Raw genomic sequence first — 24,397 nt, forward strand, 5'->3', positions numbered from 1 at the left:
ACTAATGGGCCCATATAAAGTAAATGGTGAAAAAACTCCTGGATACTAAGGTTTGATGGTATTAACAAGCAATGGACAAGTAAGGTATCTGTGTACATTTACTGTACTATACCATCATCTTTAAAGAAAATCAAATTATGTCCTTCAAACTAGCATTACTCAAAAGGCAAATGTATTTAGCATGAAAAACATTAACTAAATTCCTACATATAACATAACAATTTTAAAATTTGCTTATTAATAAGTAGAAGTTATCTTTCCAAACCATTTCAGTTATTAGCAAGCTATGTGATATAATAACTACATTAACACAAAAGCTAAAAAAGAATAAATTTCACTTACACAAAAGCAGGGTTTATGGCTCACTTATTAATAGATAGCTACTCCATAACTGTAGTTACGGTATAAAAATAAAGCCCATCAAAATGGCATAAAGCAAATACATAACAAAATGAAAAACTCTTAAGAAAGTATGCTTGTATACATTTTATGAATAAAAAGCAAGCTATCAATCACGATCTTAAAACCTGTCATTAGGTTTGACAGTATATTCTCATTTCTGTACTACTGCTTAGTTTCCACGCATTTATCACATCTAGAGGCAGATTAATCTGGAAGTTACATAGATTAGTTTCATTTAGAATAAAAACTATACAGTAAGTCCAGCTGTAATGTAAAACATGGCTGTAAACATCTCTTTCCCTGGTAATAGTCTAACAATACCTGATGTCTTTTAAGAAATTTCCTATAACCAATTCTACTGTTTAGAAAATTATAGAAACACATTAAAGCCTCGCAAAATTAAGGCCTAGGTTCACAAAGACCTCCTTTAGAGCTAATGTCAAATCAGTATGTTCTTAAAACTTAACATACAATGCTGCAGGAAAGATTCTTAATTAAACTCATTGTTTACCCACACAAACCTAACAAACTAACACTAAGGGTGAGAGCAGAGCTTCCTCTTTTCTGTATCTCCAGTGCATACCTGGCACACAGTGCTCGTCAGCACGGGTGGATTGCTGGATAATTAGAGGATTACGGAAGTAAAAGCATTCAGTAAGCCAAAAGTCTATATTATTCTTATAAGTAATGGGATAGTCTTAAATTCCATTTCTCTTAAAACCAATACAACTGCATTCAAATTATTTTTAAACATAATCACACCACTGAAAACAAACAGCAAGTACTAAGGTAACATTAATTAGCTCAGTATGCATTAACACACAAGCTTTAGATTAAAATAAACTTTACTTCTATATAACATTTATTCCTTCATATTTTAAACCTAAAATTGCCATGAAAGTCCTAGTTGGAAACCCATAATTATATCATGTATATAAGTGTAGCCTGTCAATACCTGTCAGAGCCTGATAGGGAAGACTCGCATCTAAGTGTCATAAAATGTCCAACTGTTCAAGTCCATAGGCTAGAGTTCCAGCAAATCTATCCCCTTTCCTCTTCATTAATATACCTGGAGAAAGTATCCTTGAAATGTTATGTGCCCATTAAAGAACATTCTGAAATGAGAAGACTCTCTTCTTTTGTAGCTGTTACCAACATTTTCCTAAGCATGAACAAATTAGGAGTTAATGCAGATGTATTTTTAGTAGGATTTCCAGAGATATTAAAATCCTATATATTTTTTAAAAAGCTAGTTCTTACTTTCTACACTAATAAAATACCATTTATCACATGGCAACTAATAGACGTGTACATCAATATCACTATGTATATGTGATATATACTCCCTAATCAGTGTATCATCCCAATATATTCAAAATACTACAAAATGAATACAAAAGTTCTGTTTTACAGATAATAAAATGAAGCCTCACAAAAATTAGGTAACTGGTTTAAGGTCATGCCGCTCTTCAGTATTTTATCCTATCTCTTTACATGATTTATATATATATGTTTTTAATAAGAAAAAATAGAGCTGTTATTTAAATAACTTAAACTACCACAATTTTAAAATTAACATATGAAAATTACAATTTTCCAACTCCTAAATATGTGAAAAAAAAACTAAACAGGAAAGCCCTTAGAAATATTCATTTTCTAATTCACTTTTTCCTATACTTGTATTTCTTTCTAGTGCTCCATGTTTGGTGAAAGATCTATCTGAGAAAGAATGAAACTATCCCAGAAGCACCTAGTGCAGTGTTCCTCCTACACTCTTCCCACATGGCCAGGTTTCTTTTCTGATGTTGTCCAGCCTGTAAGCGGAGCCACAGCTTACCCTGCCCTTCACAGGGCTTTCTAACTTACTCTGAATTAACCATGGATGCTACCAAAGTAGACTTTTTTTTATTTTTAACAGAAAACAGACACTGTGACTGCTAGAGTTAGTAGACAGCATCTACATAGTCACGAAAAGCAACCTAGTCAAGGAAAGTTAATTCTCTAAATCTAATATATTTTTAAGGGTAAGTTTAAGACCACATTATACAGTAGTTTTCAGATGTTGCTCAAAGTAACCCCATATGAAAAAGAAGTATGTAGCGGTGTTATCGGTTCAGTCAACTTGTAAAGTTCCTGTGCTGGATCGAGTCCTGCTGCAGGGTGACTACATGGCAAATTAGACAAGAAGTTACTACCACTGTGTCATCTGAGGCTCTGAGTATAAAATATTTAGGTGTGTATACCTTACAAATAAAATGAAAACTAAAGCAGAATCTTGAAACTATGTCATTAAATAGTTGAAATCAAGAGCTCACTGGTAATCTCTACGATTTACTCTCTACAATTCAAATGGCAAAGAGTTTTCTCTTCTATCATTGAAAAGTATTTGTGCTATATAACTCAGCACATGATATGGATTCTTTATCATATAGATTATTTTATTATTATGGTGGTTTTGTTGTTTGGTGCCAGGTATGTCACCAAAGTCCAAGGGAATAAACTTATCTAACATTTTAAAGTTAACATAACTTCCACCACATAAAAAAAAAAAATCACATGTAACACCTACTTTAAATAATATGAATTACTGTTTAAAATAAGAGAAAACGTGAAGTCCTCTCCTCTGACTTAGGCTACAGGAAGCTGAATTCAGAGAGTGATAACCTTGTCACATGAACTTAAAAGGCTGTGCAGTGACCTCTAATGCTCACATTCCACTCCTGAGTTACTCGGGTTATAACGGACCTATAACATGTAGTAGTCAAGAGCAAAGGAAAAAAGCTTACGTGCTGTATAACTTTACAGAGTTGGATTTCTGTTTATTTTCATCAGTAATAATAATAATAGCAACAATAACTGTAATGGTGCCTATCTCTAGGATTAAGTCCAAATGGTTATTACTTTAATACCTGGAATGTTATTCAATTTATAGCACACTCAAGTCACCCTAAATGAAAACTGAGCTTACTGGAAATGAATTTAGATGACAAAGAATCCATACTTATCTAAATTGCTTTAAAAAAAAAGGTAATATTGGAATTTATAAAAACTGAAATATATAAAGAGGTTTTAAAAGTGTAACAGAGTTTCAACTTTAGTTATTTATGTATAGACTGTCATTTTAACTCTTGATCTAATCAGTTTTATTAAATATTTTGACGGTTTTGATAAATCACATACCGGGAAAAGTACCACAGAATTTTTTATTTTTATAAATTATATTCTTAAATTTCATGATTTAAATAAATATCCCATCATGGATTTACTAGCCTTTAGTTGATTCGTAGTGTCAAAAACTCTTGACAATTAAAAAGTAGTAAATTACAACCAAACTTAGATGCCATACAGATGAACAATATACTGACAGAGACGTGTTCATACAGCGCAGGTAACACAGCTGTATGAATCTGAGTGTAACAGGCAGAAAGGACCGCTGACTGTATATAGTTACATTTTAAAAATGCAACAATATTTTATGACTTAATAAAGCTAAGTAATAATACATATGATTTCATAAAGTAATTTTACATATTTTTAAAAAATTACACAATAGTCAAGTCTTTTGCTATAAGTACAGTTTTAAATGTTATCTTCATTTTTAATATGAATTGCAACTAATTAGAACTAACGGGAATTCGGCATTACACAATTCTTTAATTCACTTGAAGCTAAAACTGCTCTCTAGAATACTTCAGAGATAAGCCATAAACACTGCTTGTAAATGACTGCTTCACAAGTTTGAATTCTTTACTTCTAGAATAATAATTATCTTAAATTATGCTACTAAAAAGATACCTTAAACACCAGAAAATTACACTGTACTTTAAATCTGGTAAGCAATAAGGATTTTCAACTTCTTCATCTTTATTAAGTCACAATTTACTTTGTAAAATAAAGGGCAGATAAATGGAAACACAGGGATGCAGCAAGCATCCCAAGTTTCCTTAAATTGCCTAGTAAATCAGTTGGTACTATTATTGTTTTGGGGAACAGTTTCTGCCTTTGAAAAGCTACATTACATCTCACAGGATCAAGCTTTAAATAAGACCTCAATTTTTATACATCATAATAATATGGTATCAGAAAACATTCCATTTCAAATTTGTAACACACAGCATCCATGTTTTAACAATCACACTTAGTTTGCTTCAGCTGCTGCGTAGATGTAAATGTAATCCACACCACTATAAACTCCAGGTCTGAGAGATATCAAGCTAATATTTATTTTTAAGTGCTTTAAAAATTATTTGTAAAACCTGCATAAAAAGGAATCTGCAAGTGTATTGTGATTTTACTTTAACAATTATTCTGCACTACAATGGAAGTACATGCTCAAACAAGACACCTCAGCAGTATTTTAAAGCAGTAACCACCTAGCCAATTTCTCTATGTTCTGTAGTTTTTCTAATCCACTCTCCCTGTGGTTGAGCAAAATCGAATTGCCTCTCACATTTGCAGACAGCTCTGTGAAGGTGATAATAGAGCTGCACCCTGCTGTCATGAGGCAGGAAATAGGAAAATGGCATATGGGGCTAGAAAGAAAGAAATAAAAAAGGAGGAAAGAAAGAACGAAAGAACGAACAAAAAAAGAGAGAGAACCAAACAAGAACAAAAGAGATTTCAACAAAGGACAATATAACCCAATGTGCACTGCAAGTTAACCTCTTTTTAGAATCAGTCAGCATATTTAATCATTCATCTGGGTCCTCACTCCAAATACATGAATGGTTGATTATTTAGTCTTTGGGACAAGTTTTCATTGTCTAATATATTTAGAATATCCAACTCCAGAATATATGCTGCACAATTTCTGAAAAACAAAGCCATTTAAAATAACATTTTTAAGATATGCTAATATTTATTAAATATTAGTAGAAATGTATGAAGCAGGCTTTTAGTATGATTTAACACTCAAATTTATAATTTTTTTTAAAATTAAGGAGAAAATTCATTAATGACTATAAATTAAAAATAAGACCCCTACATAATTTTTTAAATTGCTAATACTGTGATACACATTTAAGGTCTTGCATAATTTCAATAAAAAGCATTCTTCATGTGTGTGTGTGTGTGTGTGTGTGTGTGTGTGTGTGTGTGTAGTCAAATAAGGATCTCATTACACATGTGTGTACAGAGTGGCAATAGACACAGTGACGTTAGAACTGACTCTACCTTTCCTTTTACACTCTGAATGGGATCCACAACCACTGCCACAGCTCTCTCCGACAAGGCTTCAAAGCTCTGCTGAGTGTTGATATCCACACCAGAAAGCCAACAGCCAAAGCCAGGGTGACTGTGATACCAACCAACAACCATCTCGGGCCTGAAACAAAGGGCACTCAGACTCAGAACACAGCAATGCATGATGAGAGGAGAGAAACAACACACTAACAGGGTATAAATTAAGAAAAGATGAAAGCACACAGGTGTGAAAAAGCACCATTAGAAACTCTAAAACCGGACACCGTATTCTCTAGCAAACATGGAAATGAGTAAGTGTGACAAAGAGGGCTATCATTAAGAGCCGCACATTAGCAGTGGTAGATAAGGCTTTCAGTTTTTCACCTTGTTACCACACTTTCTCAGAGCCAGTTTTTACCCTTTCAGCATTCAAGTAAATATCTACTCTTTAACTCCTTAGCTCTGGGAGCTGGATTTTCCAGGCACAGAGTACATTTTTTAACAATGGACACCAGGATCCACTGTTGTGAAAGGATTAAATATCAATTAAACCAGCAGTAGAACTAGGAACTCAGTCAAAAACCAATTTGCACTGCTCTGCTCAGCTGCTGAGCCTTTTGCTAACATTAATTTTGAAGTTTTTTCCACAGTAGAAGAATCTGAGCAAGAGAATGACAACTATTGGGAGACTTAGCTTGAAGGAGAAAAACACTGGATTACTGTCTTTAAAACTCAAGTCTACACACATTTATTCAGAACAACATTCGGCTGCAATTCTCTAATACACAGAACATACCAGGTGTGTTGTTTACAAGTAAAGAGAACGTAATTCTAGATGCTAAACAGAGGAACAGTATAGCCCAAGCCTATGACATGATAGCTGAGAATCTTAATAAAAGGCAGTTTTCTGACTGGTAGACTTTCATTCAGGATGTCAAGAGGCATCACATAGGCAGACCAACTATACTGATTCCTCCCCTAGGAATGATGTTTATAAATATCATTAACTTTAAGGTTCATTTCCAAAAATATTTTTCACTCATAAAAAAATACCTACCTTCCTGTTTGTTTCAGCATATCTAGCATCTTGGCCTGGAACACTGGATCAACTGCTTCTACACTGACACCCTATAGTAGAAAAAAGAAAATTTTTTTTCCTCTGAGTAAAATTGGAAAAGAAGAAATATACTGTAAAGAAAGAAACAAAAAAAACCCTACTCCAATTTTGTATTATAATTTTACAGGTTTTGATACATGTATTTGATAGCTACTTAAATCACTGATTTCTAAAACTGTCAAGTACCAAACTGCTGTTAGCTAATGATTGAGACAACATTCGGGGTGTTAAGTTTATGGCTGTTGCTCTGTATCTACAAGAAGTACCAAACAACCGACAAACTATGATTTTTTTTTCAGTTATACCGACCTATGGCAAGCATACCTCCTGATACCACTCTCTAACAGGATAAGAACTACAACTTGTCAGTTAGTGTACAATACTATTTTTTAAAAGAATAAAAATAATTTGAGGGGCCTAGCATGGTGGCGCACACCTTTGATCTCAAAAATAATTCAAAGAATAATCATATATTGCCTCATAAAACAGCAATCACAAAAACTCACTACTAGACACAAACCACATAATCAACTCTCTTCAATATTGCCATAATTTGCTAGTTTAGTAAGAAATATGATTTTTAACATACAGAATAAGAAGGACTTATGTTAGTAAAATGTTACTATAAAGGATGACCTATTACAGGTTAGTGTCATTTACTTCCTATAGGGCTTTCTTTCGGCGTCGGGCATCTAAGTCTAATCTAGCTAAGCAAGCAGTTTAACATAAACATCTCCACGCCACTAAAGCAAACAGCATACTGAATTCCAAAGAGGACATCCTTAGAAAATAAGAAGATGCACTCTGTTGCTGAGCTGAGACTATCTTTTGGGGGTTTTGTTTTCATTAAAGAGAAGGTGAAGAGAGAGAATGAAGAGGCATGGAGGAGGGTACAGGGAGAAGAGAGAGAGGGAGGAAGTAGAGGGGATGACTATGCAGACATATTCTTTACAGAAAAGTCTTGAGCCAAAAGAAATACTTTCTGATTCTACTACACAGAGTGAATATAAGTATCAAAATAGCCTATCTCACACCAACAAGCAAGAATTTATCCGGAGGCATTGTAATGATGTATAAGAATCATTTATTATCCTAATTATCTACATGGGGGCTACCTATAACAGAAATAAGTTAATTTTTATGTATTTTATATATTCTGATAGAAAAAGAAGACATAACAGTAGACTAAGATTTAAATCTAAATATAAATTTGTGATTAACATAGCGTTTACATATCCATATGAACATAAAGTATAATAGATATTCAGAAAGACAAAACAATTCCAAATCAATTTACCAAAACAAAACAAAAACTTACCTCATCTAGAAGAATTGTCGATTTTCATATTGTTTTGTATTATTTGCAAATATGTTGAATACTATAGCAGCTGCTCTGGAGAAAACTATGCTTTATGTGTGTGTACATATATGCATTTATGTATATACACATACAATGGCACCAGTTGAATGTTTATAATTTGTTCCTTAGTGTGTACTTTATCAAAGTAAGCTCATAGTGAGGGCCTTTAAACAGAGCAAGCAGCTTTACTTTTAAGCCTTAATAAGAATACTGGTACAGTAAAGGACAAAAACCATCAGAGAAACACAAAAAAGGTACAAAAGTGAGAATGGCACACATCATGTTTTGAAAAGTAGGTAGAATTAATGCTGACAATTTTTAGTTTGAGCTGGTGTTTCAATGTGGGGCCAAATGGCTTCAAAATGACTATTCCAGACAAGAAAGATCTTGAATTCCTCATGTCCTTTCTCCACCTCTCAAGTGCCGTGCTTCAAGGCATAAGCTACTGTACTGGCATTTAATAATGTGTTTTCACATTTTCTTTAAATCCAGCAGGGTACCATAGCACACACCTTTAATCCCAGCATTTCAATACAGAGGCAGGAAGATCTCTGTCAGTTAGAGGGCAGCCTACTCTACATAGAAAATTCCAGGCCAGCAAGAGCTATATGGTAAGATCCCTATCTCAAACAAACACACAAACAAATAACAACCATAAAAAATATCCAAACAGGACTGGAGGGATGGCTCAGCGGTTAAGAGCACTGACTGTTCTTCCAGAGGTCCTGAGTTCAATTCCCAGCAATCACATGGTGGCTCACAACTATCTGTAATGGAATCCAATGCCCTCTTCTGGTATTTCTAAAGACAGACACAGTGCATTGATATACATAAAATAAATAAATAAATCTTTTTTAAAAAATCCAAACAGAAAAGTACAAATGCACTACTTTTTATAAAAATCTACTGGCATAAATAAAAGGCAAAGCAAAACTGTCACTACAGATAGTAGATTGCTTTCAAAAATCTACATTTTACTACTTAACAACTGAATGTCATTCACTACCATATATAGCACAGACTTCAAAACAATAGAAACCTACAGGAGGACTAATTCACATGTATTCAAATTTCATACAGCTTCTAAAACCATTCATCAAATGTTCCTAGTAATTAATGTAACAAGCACCCTACTTTTATAGTAACTAACTTTTAAATCCAGTAAGTAATTTAGCACTACTATCATTCAGCTGATAAGAGCTCATGGTTCATTTAAAGGACTAATGATTTAGTTAAACACAAGATAAAATCTGTATTACTAATCTTATGATTGCTGCTTCCTAAAACAAAGAGAAAAACATAAAAAGATGAAAATTATTTTGAATTAAGAAAAAAAGAAAAAGGTGCAGCAGCCAACATAAGTAATACTCACAGTTCCTGACTGTGGCATAGCAAACACATCAATCACTCTGACGGTGTAATCATCAACAAATTCACCAAGCATTAGACCCATAACTTCCATAGGAACTCCAGCACGGCCATGTTTTAACATCTGTAAAGAAGAAGACATATGGACACAAAGCACTTGACACACACACACATGCAGCAAATAACCTATTTTGTTTCTGTGGAACTAAAAGTCTATTTTATAGAAATATCCTAATACTTACATAATCCTCTTGAGGGAATTAAGACGACAAATACACCAAAGTAAAAAAGTAAATGGAAAGGAAGCTCTGGAGCAAGTAATTCCATCCCTTTCTTACCTTTAGCAAAGCCAAGGAAGAGATATAAACTTGTTCTGCTGTGTCCACCGCAGGAGCATCTGTAGGTGGACCCTAGAAACAAGTCCATCAATTAATATAATACACAGAATATTGGAGTTAAGATTACACTTACATGTAAAATAAACTTGATTGTTATGAAAGCTTCAGGAAAAAAAACATCAATTTTATCCAATTACAATGCAAATAATCATGAAATATTTACAAATATCAACCATGAAGACAAGAGTTAAAACTCAGTATCCTGACAACTTTTTGATGGGCATAAAGTTTACTTCAACAGTGTTCATCTATCTTGGCTACAAAATAATTACTGCCAATTACTGTACCATTAGTTAACATTATATCACAACACAATATACTCTGAATGCCACCTGCTATTGGACTAGCTTGATAAACTGAAGGATCAACACACACAGCAGATCCTCAGAGCCGCTTCAGCTTTAACTACAGACAGTATGCAGATTAAGGAATGGGATCACTCTGCAGACTCATAGATACAGTGGGAGGGAAAGTGGAAGACGACTTCTAATCCCTAGGTGAGAGAGCTGTGAACAACATACTCTCTGCACTCGCCTAATGAAGTTGTTGCCTTCCCCCCACACACAACAAATTTAGCACAACCACCTCAGGTGTGAACAAACGAGATAGGGTTGGGCAGGCATGAAAATACTTCCAGCGACTGACCACTGACTTTAATGCTATTACAAATTAATGAGCCGACTAAGTTTCTTCCTAAAAGATGCTATTTATTCACAAAAAGAAACAAATCTCTACTGGATATCACAGTGAGCTGCACAGGGCCACTTGTGGTCTTTACCCTCAAGGTGGCCTTAGGCAGCAGCAGTAAGTACAACTCCAGGCCAAGCACTACACATCATTGCAATTTTCTCCTTTTTTAAATACTGGCAGTCTAAAACATAGTTTCTTTTTATTTATTTTATTTATTCTTCTCTCATATATTTTATCCCAATTACAGTTTCCCCTCCCTCCCCTCCTCCCATTCCTTCCCTGCACCTAGCTCCACTCCTCCCATTTCCCTTCAGAAAAGAGCAGGCCTCTCAGGGATATCAACCAAAGATAGCGTGACTAGGCACAAATCCTTACATCAAGGCCGGACAAGACAGCCTAGTAGGAAGAAAAGGATTTCAACAGTAGGCAAAGAGTCAGAGACAGCCTCTGTTCCCCCTGGTAGGAGTCCCACAAGAACACCAAGCTACACAACCATAACATAAATGCAGAGGGCACAGGTCAGACCAATACAGACTCCATGACTGTCCCTTCAGTCTCTGTGAGCCCCTATGAGCCCTGCGTAGTTGATTCTGTGGACCGTGTTGTGGTGTCCTTGACCCCTCTGGCTCCTACATTCCTTCCTAACCTTCTTCCTCAGGATTCCCAAACTCTGTCCAAAGTTTCTGACGGCTCTGACCAGGTTCTATTACTCTATACCATGTCAAATATGTTGTTAACCATTCACTCTCTTGCTTTTGTGCTTTCACTTGTTGAAATTAAATAACTGCTTTACTCATACTCCACTAACAATCTACATGTATTTCTATTTATACACTAAATTTGTCACCTTTTGGAGCTGTTAAAAATCTTACAATAGTCATTGGAAGCTTTAAAGCATAGCCAGTTCCCAAGTGCAAATACTTCACATATCGCTGAATGCAGTTTCACTGTTTCTTTCCGATAAACTCTGAAAACGAAAACTTAGTGGTAACCTCAAGCACTTTCTGATGAAGCTATAGAAGCTTTAATAATCTAACTTTGTTCTCCTCGCTAAGAAACTTAAGAAAGATTAAGATATGGAGCTGGAAGACGGTTCGGTGCTTAAGAGCCCTGGCTACTCTTTCAGAGGACCCAAGCTTGAATTCCAGCACACACGATGGCCCACAACTGTTTGTAGCTCAAGTTTCTGGATATAAACATCCCCTTCTGGTCTCCAAAGGCACTAAACATATGTGGTACACACACGTACATGAAGGCAAAACCCCTACATATAAAATAAAAATAAAATTTAATAAAAATTTTAAAGAAAGATTATGAAAAAATTGAAGACTGTATCAAGTTAGATGTGATGATACATTTGTGGAAATTAAACTTCACCCTTAAGATGATAAACATCATATTCAAATTATTTCCTGGACACTGAACAACTTTAAAAACTGTGTGTGTCATGAGGATATTAAAATAGCCTTTTCCGAATAATTATTTGCCAGAAAATAATTATGAAAAAAAGACCACATTTTTTACCTTAAATATATCACTGATAGAATCCAGAAACTCTTTTCAGTCATCAATGAAAGAAAACCTTGCCTCTGTTGGGTGTTATATATAATCAGTACTTAGCAAAGCACATAGCAAGAACTCAGTAATATTTGCTGGAAAAAAATTAATCAATAAAGAAGGTCCCGAAAGCTAATAGAACTGAAAAGGAAAATTTTCAACAGTTATTTGTGAGAGAGAACAAGCAATGCAAATGGAGAGAGATCTTAGCTTTTCTTATAATCTATTTTCTCAGGGTTCAGAATCATACTACAGAAAGCCCTGTGTCAGGAAAGACCTGTGTTACCTAAGACCCTTGCTCCTTTTCAGTAAGAATGTTGTCTGTAGAACAACAGCCAGGGATACATACTGTTCAGCTCTCTCCTCTCTCTACCTCTTCTGACTCTGCCTGCCCTCCTTTTCCCCCTTCCTTCAAGTTCTTCCTACGTGATCCAGGTTGGTTTCAAAGCCTTCAGCTTCCTGATTGCTCAGGGGTGGTGGTCTACCTATTTTATCTCTTGATTATGTGAGTCAGTGACTAAAAATCCTGGCGTGGGGTACTGACTAGAAGTAAAGAGAAGTTGGTATGTTGAATTTACAGAGACAGAAGAAAGCAGAGGGAGGAAAAACTGGAATACATACAGAGACCTTGAGAGCAGTATCTACAGTATTTCTAAATTTACTTGTTCTGAATAAGACTCAAAGATGCAATAAAGAAGAGACCTCATTAAAGACCCTGCAAACTGAGTTCAGAGAGAAATGTAAAAACTTACAAACAGCTTAACAACAAAGATGACCTACCTAGCCCTCAAGAGGAGAAAAATGTGGTATTAACTAGTGTCTTCTGGTAAATAGTTCTGTGGACCAGCAAATGGGTTCTAACTCAATCAATGATTTGTCTAAAAATTGGAGTAACAAGCAACATTTTAGAAAATCTTTCTGTAGTAGAATATGATTTTCTTTGTAATATAACATTGGAAGAGAAACAAAATTTTAAAAAGTAAGAATTAAAGTTACACAATAAGAAACAAGGACAAAATAACATTATTGTAGGTTCCTAACAGTGACATAGAATACAACAGTCTCTCTTACAAATGGAGAGGGACAGAGCTCATTGGTGATTGTTCCAAAAATTAAAATTTGAAAGACCACTTTGATCATTAAGTTAACTGCTCAAAAATGAAACCATAGTGTATATTTTACCAAGTCTCTGGGAGGAAAAAGGCAGTAGACACAAGACTGACGTAAAGCAATGGAGAACGCAGGTGCAGAGGTGCATTACAGATTTGCTCAAGGCTGCCAGGGGAAGCCTGTGGGTTCGAGGCCAGTGGACTCACCACAGGAAGTCAGGTATTTCTGTTTTTAGGTACAGGGTTGTTAGAGCACTGCAAGAGTCAGCGGACTGGACAATAAAAGCGTTTCACCTACAGGCACCCAATTTTAGATCTTTAAAACATACGCACGCAATCGCATATGCGTGTGTAGAATCAAAATACAAGAAAAATTTAAAATACTAAATGAAGTAAAGTAAGGTGAAATAAAACTGTTTATTGACAAATCAATGATTAACAACCTCCAAGTGGATTTAAAGTAGAAATTCATACATATGTTGCTTAAAAGTAATAAAGCAAACACTAAGAAAGTTAGTCAACAACAACAACAAAAAAGACTGAATAATTAGGACAAGGCATGTTTCATATTTCAGAACATCTGCAGTCTAGAAATTGGAAATTTTTTTGAACGCTTTACCATTTTGACTTCAAAACATTTTGAATGTTGGGTCTGGGATGCACAATTTGGGCCTGAATGTTTCTGTAGAGGCCGCAGTGGTGCTATGGTTCACTTGTCTTGTGCTGCTCTGCTGAACAGAGGAACACCGTACACTGTTAGATCATCTCTGTACTTCTGAAATCAATTGAGTTTGTATTTACAGTTTGTTTTTCAGAACAAAAGTGACATTCAGCCATTCCTGTTTTCTGTTAAATTTATTAGATTTTGATATGATTATGAAGAATTTATAGAATAATCTGGAATTACAAAGCTTTCCATTTTATATCCTGCTGTGTGTGAATATATTAACATTACCTAGCATTTAAAAATCAAAGCACTCACTATTAAAACATCTGACTCTAAACCATCTTTTAGAACTAACGGCTGTAAGATTTTCAATCAGTATATTGATAAATTGGGCTTCTCTCTATCTTGAACCTAATCATATTGCTATACTACTGTAGACACTGCATTTCATTAGCTTTCCACGTTGTCACCATAGAACTGAATATATTATATCTTCCTAACCTGCTTAAAGAACAGAAGCACTTCAAACTAAATTTGCTTCTCTGTGTCATGCTATAGCATTCATCAAGAAGAGTTACATTAAAAAAGAAAATCAAAGCATGGCAAAACTTTTCTAATAATGAATGTCTATGTGGTCAGGGTGCAGGAATACATGACAGGCACAAAACAAACTGAATCAATAAAAGAATATACAATTAAAAACACAATATAAAATTTCTGAATATTAAAAAGCAAAATACTCTGAAAATTTAGTTGCCTCATTTATGTCAAAAAGTCATTAAGTAAATAAATTTTAAAAATTATTAAGCCCTTTGCAGAAACACAGGCAAAGAATATAGAAGCTAATTATATAAAAAATACAAAATGATATAAATATGAAATGTGTCCAACCTCCCTAGCTGACCTTCTTTAATTAAAGAAATACCAATTAACACATTAAGACTTTTTTCCCAACAAGACAAGTTTTACAGTGTCCACTTTTGGAAAGGATAAGAAAGGAGAGACAGAGCAGCACTGGTAGCAATATGAACTGGTATAATCCATCAAAAGCAGCTGAACAATGGATAGCAATAGCATTAGGGTTGCACAAACCTTATGACCTATTTTTTCACTCCTAGAAATTATGTGAGTAAATAAACAAAGAATGTTTGCAGGAACTAAAATGTTCATAACTGTCTTTAAATAATGCAAATAAACCCAGGAACTTAACCTACAATTAAAGAACATTGTAGAAAGCCTCACCTTCTGATTGCTTTAGTCATCTTAAACAGCAATAGCTATACATTTAAAGCCAATCTGTTGCTATATGGACAGGGTTTCTCTATGTACCTCAACCTGTCTTGGAACTCACTACATAGACCAGACTACATCTGACCTCATCACAGAGATGCATTTGTCTCTGCCTCCTGAGTGCTGCGGCTTACAGGAGTATGTCACATGCACAGCTATAGGAAGTATTTTAATTTAGAATCTTGGAAGATGCCTATATTAAAGGAAAAGGAAAAGAGGAAGATGGGTCAATCATAGGGAAAAGGCATAATGCATATACAACCACCATGCCTGTGAGAATCCATCCACAAAATAGCAGGCATATCAAATCATCACACATATGTACATCTGAAGACCAGTATTGTCAACGATACTCAATGAAGCTGAGGTAACAAAAATGAAAGCTACAAGAGGGGCGTGGCCACCAAATACACTAACAGGAAGGCAGATTCTCCACAGCTTTGTTGGAAGGGGAAGCTAACTAGTCATCAGCTCATAAATGAAACTGGTAGACTTAGTGTTTACTAATGCAAAGTAATTTAAAGCACTCAAGGATAAAATATTTTTGGCCAGTTCTTGACTTTTAAGTAAGAGATTCCACTTGTAAAGAATTCCTTACTCTCCAAATCTAGAGCTACACAGGACAAGATCATGACAGAAATCATAATACATACAAAATACTAAGAAAACTGTGAGGATATTTGGAAAAGATCAAAGATACAACACAGCTCTTTAAATACCTGGAAAAAAAATGACAGAATACAGCAGTTAGTTGGACTAATAATTCCCAAAGTACAAACTCTGAATCAGTCCTATTTCTATCATTTGGAAACTTGTGAGCAATACACATTTTTACTAAATCACCAGAAATCAGGGTTCTAAAAAGGTCTTCCAGCGACTCTGAGTCCTGATGAAACATCAAGATCATTGATTTCAGACTACATTAGAACTATAAGCCAATGGGAAAATTATCCAAGCTAGTAGACTAGGGTTCACTATGAAAAACCTCTTGTAACCTTGCTCAGGTTAGACGTCTGAGGGCTGATTAGCTCAAACACAGTAACTCTCCAACTCCATCATCACGTTATTTCCAAGTAAGCCATTCCCAACTCAGTGTCTTCAAGCACCAGAATATTCTCTATAAATTAATCTTTCTAACTTATTTTATTTAATGTCTTGAGTCGCATACTAGATTAATACCTAAGCAAACTTTCTGCTGACTCAATTCACTCTTATACCCAACAGAAAACCAAGTTTATGAAAAGTTTTACTCTACACAATGGCAGAGACTTTCAGGGCTTCTGTTTCAGTTCCTGCCTGTAGGCTCGAGTCCTGCCTGATCTCCCTCAGTCTGTTACCTGAAAGTGTAAGGTGAAATAGTCTTTCTTCCCTAAGCTGTTTTTGGTCCTGATATTTTATCATAGCAACAGAAACCCTAACTAAGATACATGTCAAACAAGTTTAGAAAATAACTGTGTATCTACCTGAACTCCCATGTTTATACTGTATGCTAAACTCTTACTGTAAACATCTATCATAGAAAGAGGGAGAAGAAAAATACATTTATCTAAAGTTTTCAAAATCATATAATCCCATGAAGGAAATCTGAGGTCTCTGTTTCAGGGTATGGAGGGATTAAAAACAAAATTTCCAAACAAGTGACCAGTTTCAAGTCATTAAGTATTTAGTTGAAGTGTGTGAATACAAAAGTTTCCAGAACTTTGTGAGACAGTTAAAGCATATATTGACATAGACTCAAAGCTAAAACTTATCACCAACTAGAACTAAACTATAATTCTGATGGATAGTAATATGCAGTTTCCACTACAGCATACCAGCAAACAAATCAACTTTTCTTCTGATAGTTGAACTTTCATGTTTTACAGTTTTAGAATTTGAAACCACTTCTACTAAAAAAAGGGAAAAAGAAACATGAGATACCCTTCCTACTGAAAAACAGTTAAGATATCCAGAGAGGAGGAACACCAGTGTCTTTTTGTATTTCTAAAATTTGGATGAGTGCACTGAGTTATACAGAGCAAATGCATGCAATACTGAGCATACTTGCAACACTAGGAGTGTGTGTGTGTGTGTGTGTGTGTGGGAGGTATTTATAGGAAAAAAAATAACAAATTGGATTAAACTCTACCATGAGAAACTTGATTCTAACAAAGCATTTAGGGTATTTTTAAAATCACAGCACACAGGTAAATAGAAAAGAATAGTTCTTTACTCCCACTTCTCATCACAATGTCTGCCCTAAAGTCCTTCAAAAGCTCCAAATGCACCTTAATGGTGCTCTCTCTATTCCTGGAGACCTGCTACTGATAAAGCTGAAATCTGCTTTCCTCTCTCTCTTAAGTTCCTGTCTCTGAATCTATAATACTTGTCCTCTGTGGTCATTGAATTTTACTCTTCAAACTCATGAGACAAGAATCTAAAATTTCTTACTCTCAAATAAATCCCCAATTCTCCCATATCATTAGTTTAATACAGTGATTCTCAACCTTCCTAATGCTATGACCCTTTAATACAGTTCCTCACATTGTGATAACCACCCCCCTACCATACAATTATTTTTGTTTTGTTGCTAATTCATAACTATAATTTTGTTTTTAATCTGAATTGTAATATAAACATCTAATATGTAGAATATCTTATATGTTTAACACTCAGAGGTTGCAACCCACAGGTTGAGAACCACTGTTTTAATACATTTTAAACTGAATAAATTTAAGCCACAATAAAAATCAGATAATGGTTTATCTCAGAAGTAGAGGTCTCAAACATCAAGATACTTTATGGTAGCTTGGTGTGGTGGTGCACACCTTTAATAGCAACATTTATGAGGCAGAGGCAGATGGATCTCTGAGTTCTAGGCCAGCCTGCTCTACATAGTTACATAGTAAGTTCCAGGTCAGCCAGGACTATAGACACCCAGGCTTTAAAAAAAAAAAAAAAAAGATATTTTATGGCTATTCCCCAAACAAATAAAAATGTTCACAGCTCTACTTTAAATATTAAGTAACTTAAATGTGTATATTCATTAAATAACTTAAATGTGTGTAATAATACATTTATCAAATATGTGTATTACAGATTTAAGTCAAGAATCCCTGCATTCTGGGAGCGGAGGGAGGAAGACAGAGAGATACAGTGAAACCATGATTCAAGAATTCGATGAGGGAAACCACAAAACCAGAAATGGTCAGGATAATGATGTGTCAAGGTGTACCTCAGAGCAGCAGTTGGTTTTTATCCCTGCCCCACAGAGACTTCTTGGCCCTTTAGCTCTTTCTGCCCTCCTGCCTCATTTTCCCACCCTAAGACTATAATGAGAAAAAAAGTTAAGTAGAAACTAATACAAACTGTTCCCCCCCCCCCAAGTCAAACTTAACTGTTGTTAGGATAAACCTACACTCAATTAAAGTATACAGTAATGGGAAAAGGTATCTATAACATTATCAGCTTCTATAGTGTGCCAACTATTCATGTGAACTCTTACTGACTTTATGACAACTATTTTATCAGCATACTAAGAATATAAGGCACATTTTAGTAACTGAATATGATATGGGTTAAACTTCAAGGTTCATTATCAACACCTTCTACAAGAACTAAAAGCACTAGAATTACTAAAGAGGCATCTAAGCAAGAAATAAAAATCATCCAGAACTAAAGAAAGACAGTTTGTGTTTAATACAATACCACTCAAAATAACACACACACATATCCAGCAGGTCCATAAAGTGAGGAGCAATGGTCCCATCTAAAAATGAGAATCTGCCAGGCATGGCAGCATACAGCTGTTATCCCAGAACTCAGGAAGCTGAGGCAGGAGGACTGCTGTATGTCTGAGGCCAACCTGGCTACACAGTGAGGACACAGTCAGCATGGAATATACTGAAGACCCTGTCTCAAAACAAACAAAAAATATAAATTAGAATATGATTTACAGTTATATAATCCTATAAATCCATGAATTTATTCAAAGATTAGAAATGGAAATGCTTTTGCTACTAAACCTGTGGTACTCAATTCCTATTGGCCACGTTAAAATTACTTAAATCTAACTGCTTAAAGTTTGTTTGCTTGAATGTTTTAAAGTGAGGTCAGGGGATCTACATCTGTAAGCTGGAGAAATAGTCAACTACCTAAACAACTATAAATAACTGACCCACAGACAACATAACCAGCCCTTATTCAGTCATGAACTTTTACCTAGCAGGGATGTAAAATAACGCACTCCACAACAGCACAAAGCTTACCTATGCACAATGAATCAAACAGAAATGACCACACAGGTCTACAAACATTAAATACGGCTAAATTAAATGATACATGAGTTTTCTGTTTTGTTTTCTCCTCATTTAGAAGGTTAAAACTCTGATCTAGCATAAAAAAGCTGTGACTTTTACTTGGGCAGCCCTTGTTGACTAAGTGCTAAAAAAAAAAAAAAAGGCACTTGCCATTATAACGACATAAAAACCATTGCCTCAAAGTGTTACCTACTCAGGCCTTTTAACAAATTTGTTAACACTATTAGTTATATTACTCCACCTTTCTCTTAGTGTGAACTGGTATCAATTATTTAGCCAATTTTGTTATTAAAATACCTGCTGATTAATCATGAACCGAAGTGTCACATAAAAGAATTGTAAAATAAACAGTATCAGTGAATTGTAACATTTTCCAAATTTCTAAGAATATACATTTACTTTGGAAAATGAAATAGAACCCTTCAAAATTGCAATTAAAATGTTACAGACTTACTTTTTATTATAGCTGTTTAAGGTGTATACTTGGTCTTGAACTTTAGAATGATCATTAAAGTGTATTAAAATGCTTTTTAAAAAAAGAGAAAGAGATTTATTAACAAATGAATTTTATTTTTTTATTAACCAAATGAATTTAAAAGGCCTGAGTAGATACATTTAATATAAAACAAAAGCTAAGTGTACAGAATGCTAAACAGTTAGCTGAAAATATTTTTAAATTTTATAGTACCTAATATTGGCCTCAATTCTATTATAAAATTCATAAATTTAGTGAAACTACCACCTTCAGTTTCCTCAATTAAAAACCAAAACTAAACATAAAATAATACATGAATCCAAACATATACAAATTAACTACCGCTGTACTGTTTATCTCTTACCCAGCAAGGTAAGAAAGCACCTTTTAATACTTTAATTTTTGAGTATTAAACAACTAGTGTGAAAAACAAGCTGCATGTAAACTATTTCTACTGCCTGAGCTTCAATGACTTGCTGAAGCAACCTGTTCTAGGAGGTGTTAATTGGCAATAGGAGAGCAAGTCAGAAGCATGTTCCCCACCGTCCTAACCCAGCAAGGCTAGGTCATTAAAGTGGAAATGAATTCTTTCATGTGGACTTAACTCTTTCACTACATGATTTCAGCTGTTTTCTCTCAATTAATTTTTTAAAAACTTGTTACTTTTTAGAGTTAAAATTGTTCCAAAAGAGGGGGAAGGAGTCCTCTGGCTGACAGTTCCAGTGACTGTATTATTCAGAAAAAGAAAAACAAAACAAAACAAAAAAAACACCAGCAAGTTAATTGCGATGTAACTGCAACTCTCTCCTTAGATAAACATATAAACTAATTGTATTTGCTTAACACCAGAATAAAAATCTAGCATACAGTGTTTAGAAATAGCTCAGAACCATTTTAGACATAAGAAATTTCATTTACATTCAGGTTTGAGAATCCAACAACTATACAATTAATCACCTTAACACTGAGATAAATTTTCAGTAATTTTTTTTTATTTTCAAAGTGCAAATAAAATTCTGAATATAAAAATTCTTTGAAGCACAGGAGTTAATACACCTTTCTAATTATGTTTCATGATTCTGATAAGGTGCAGTCACAGCATATCCTCATGACTGGTTGCCAAAAAAAGCCAAAATTCCTTTTATGGCATGATCTCAGGTTTCCAGATGGCACATTAATTCTTTAAAAGAGAGAGAGAGAGAAAGAGCGGGGGGGGGGGAGGAAGAAAATAAGAATGGAAATGTCAAAATAATGATGCACTGTTTTTCAAATGCCACATTTATAAATACTAATATTCTCTATATTTTTAAGAATTTAAAACAAAAAATTAAATAGACAAGATATTAAATCCTATAATTAAAAAGTAATTAAATCCTATAATTAAAGAGTAATTAATGTGCATACACTGTATCTCAAGTGTGAATAATTTTGAAAGTACTGACTGTAATGAAAACATCAGGCCGAGAAGTAAACATGTGAAAATGTATGCCTTATATCTGACACTAAATATCTGTGATAAATTGATAAATAATTACAATATCATGATGGAAGTATAATTTTACTCATTGTTGAAATGTTTCTGGGCTCCTGAATAACTAACTCTAACACCCCCCCCCAATGTACTTATTTATTAAAAGCTTAAAACAGTGGAAATTGCAAAGGTTCGAGGATGTAAAGCCTGGGGATTAAGAGCATACTCCTATAGAGTATTCCTTTCATCCTTGGCCTCCTTACTGACCTCCTGTCAAGTTCTCTCATTCATCTACAAACTCAGCTCCTTTCTGAAGACGTTGCCATCCTAAGCCTACTGAACTTCTCTAACACAGCACGCTAAGTGGCTGCCTTCAAGCCAATATTTTAAAAATATAAAAATTTCAGTGGGGAACAGGCAGTGGGGTGAAAGTGATACACTCGCAGGAGAGATGGGGCGATAACACCATTATCTAGTTATAAAAAGATCTGGTCAAAGTAACATAAGGACTGGTGGCCAGGTGTCTGTGCACAACTCTGACATTTCTTCCCTTCAAGACAACTCTGACAGTCATTTTGAAACAATTTTCACCTATTTAAAAATGTATGTGTGTATATGTGTGTAAAAAATGTCATGAATATCAGTCACATTAGACATGTATAAACTGTTTTACCAGAATAACTAAATGCCCTCCATTCTGGGTCACTACTACTATCGTCACATAATAGGGAAGAATCAAGTACAGTGACTGCTTTTTAAAAGAAGTTCAAAGGGACCCAAAAGATAACTATAAACTTCTGAGAGCAGTAAATTACATTGTTTTTAATAAAACAAATAGGGGACCAGGAAAGGCAAAATTTTGAATTCCCTAAAGCAGAACTGGAGGCATCAGAACTGTTCCATTAATAGACACTATATACACACATTTACATTTTCCTTCTATATGTATATTATTTGTGTGTGCACTGTGAACTAGTCTACACATACAGGTTGGAGGACAGCTTGTAGTAGTTCTCTCCTTCCACCATGCATGTGCGTGCTCCAGACATCAGATCCATAGCACCAGGCTTAAGCACTTTTATTAGCTGAGCCATTTTGCTCACCTGGCCCCATTTTAAAATACTGTTCAACTAGTACTGCTTATTTTAAATGTTTAAATTACGAAATATAAACACAAAATTACAAATGAAATGATCCTTTTGAGAAGTTTATAAATCATTACTTCATACCTTCGATTAGGCAAACTTATCACTTATACATGCATATATACTGGGATATATGCACAGAGAATATCTTGTGTATTGTATCTTGTGTATTGTATGGATGCATCACCTGTCAATTTAAAAGCCTATGGCCTATGTATGTGTTAGGCAGGAAATAGAAGGTGGAACATCAAAGAGGCAGAAAGAACTCTGAGTTAGAGCCATTTGGAAGATTCATCAGGAAAATTCAGTAAGACAGGCAGACAGACACATGGTACCTGAGCACAAGTAATCAGCCACATGGCAGAATGTAGCTTTAGAATAAATGGAATGTTTTAAGTCATATCTAGTCAAAGAAGAACCTATCTATATGGCCAAGGTGTTTGTAAACATAAGAGTCTGAGTCTTATTTCTGGGGGCCTGAGGCTGGGAGGAAGAACCAACACCAAACTTCAACAGACATAAAGAATAAATGCTTTTATCTGTTCACTCAATAATTACAAGCTTAGGGGACCTTCTGTCATGTGTGCTACAAAAAGGTAGGCAATTATCCTCCTTTAAAAGGTTTACAAAGTAGAAGGCACCCAAGAAAGCAACAGTAAAATAAAAATTCCAACACAGTAGAATAAATACAAAAATACAAGAGAGTACATAAGTCATAATAGCCAATTTGATACATCTTTCCCTATGCTAAGAACTGAAGAATATGTAAGGCTTTCCCAAGTCAGGAAGGAACAGTACAGAGCAAAGCAAAAGACTTTCAGGAACACAAAAGGCTTTCACATACTATCAGACACAGAGAAGACATGGTAGCAACTATTCTATGCATTACTGTTCAAAGATTTCCAAACAAGAATATTAGCTAGTTAGCCTGCAGAAACTTAGATGTCAAAAATAATTTAATGCTGTTTCAATTTGATTGGATGCTTTTCTAAAGAACTTTTTTAAAGAGGAGATACTCTGGGGCTGGCAATTTGGCTCAGTTAGTAGAGTGAATATGAGAATCTAAATTTGATCCCCAGCACCCATCCATGTAAAAAACTAGGCATGGCAGGGTACACTGGAAAGTGCTATCTCAGCACCAAGGAGGCAAAGATAGATAGGAAGATTCCCTGGGGGTCACTTGCCACTGTCTAGCCTAACTAGTGAGCTCCAGGACAGTAAGAAACCCTATTTCAAAGGAAGAGGATGGCATTTCTGAGAATGACACCCAACGTTAGCTCCTTGCCTCACTCACACATGCACACACAAAAGAAGAGAGTCCTGCAAATTGTTCTTTGATTCCATAAATGTGTTATGGTGCAGGTGTGCATGCATGAGCAATCACACACACAAATAGGCAAACAGTAAAGTAAACTTACTTGTACTTTGCATTTATGAAAATAGTGTACCTCTTATTATAAATCAAAAATAAATAGACACATCTGAAAGAAACAGGGTCTCTTACTCAAAGGATAAGATACAATGTTTTCCCATACAAAAACTATATCTTAGAATACAATGGAATTTCATTATTGTGAGTTTAAAATATCCCTCTAGTTCATGGAACTTGTATGAATATTATATCTGTCTTGTGCCAAGGACCAGCTTTGGTTTGGAGAGGGGTTGTGAGAGAAGGGGTGTCTGGGAGCATCAAAACAAATGACTTGAGTCAAACTGTGTCCAAGCTGGCAGCCTATGTTGTGCTCGAGATGGCTTCCTAGACAGCTCTCTGTAGATAGCTCTTGGCTCTTTAGTCTGCTTGAGACAGCTTTTCAGACTGCTCTCTCCCTCTCCCTCTCCCTCTCCCTCTCCCTCTCCCCCTCCCCCTCT

At 35.0% G+C, this 24,397-nt stretch overlaps 1 protein-coding gene across 1 annotated transcript in view; it reads right to left on the reverse strand.

Moving 5' to 3' along the window:
* The window catches only part of Psmd14 (proteasome 26S subunit, non-ATPase 14), a 90,538-nt gene that overhangs the window by 29,355 nt on the left and 36,786 nt on the right, over positions 1-24,397 (reverse strand). The window contains exons 4-7 of the mRNA XM_028769269.1: positions 9,767-9,838; positions 9,433-9,552; positions 6,641-6,711; positions 5,575-5,725 (exon numbers count right to left, since the gene is read on the reverse strand). Of these exons, the coding sequence (XP_028625102.1) occupies positions 5,575-5,725; positions 6,641-6,711; positions 9,433-9,552; positions 9,767-9,838 (414 nt within the window). The remainder of the gene's footprint in view (positions 1-5,574; positions 5,726-6,640; positions 6,712-9,432; positions 9,553-9,766; positions 9,839-24,397) is intronic.

Source organism: Grammomys surdaster, unplaced genomic scaffold (assembly GCF_004785775.1).
Source record: "Grammomys surdaster isolate TR1022 unplaced genomic scaffold, NIH_TR_1.0 191, whole genome shotgun sequence".
NCBI classification, from domain to species: Eukaryota; Metazoa; Chordata; class Mammalia; order Rodentia; family Muridae; genus Grammomys; species Grammomys surdaster.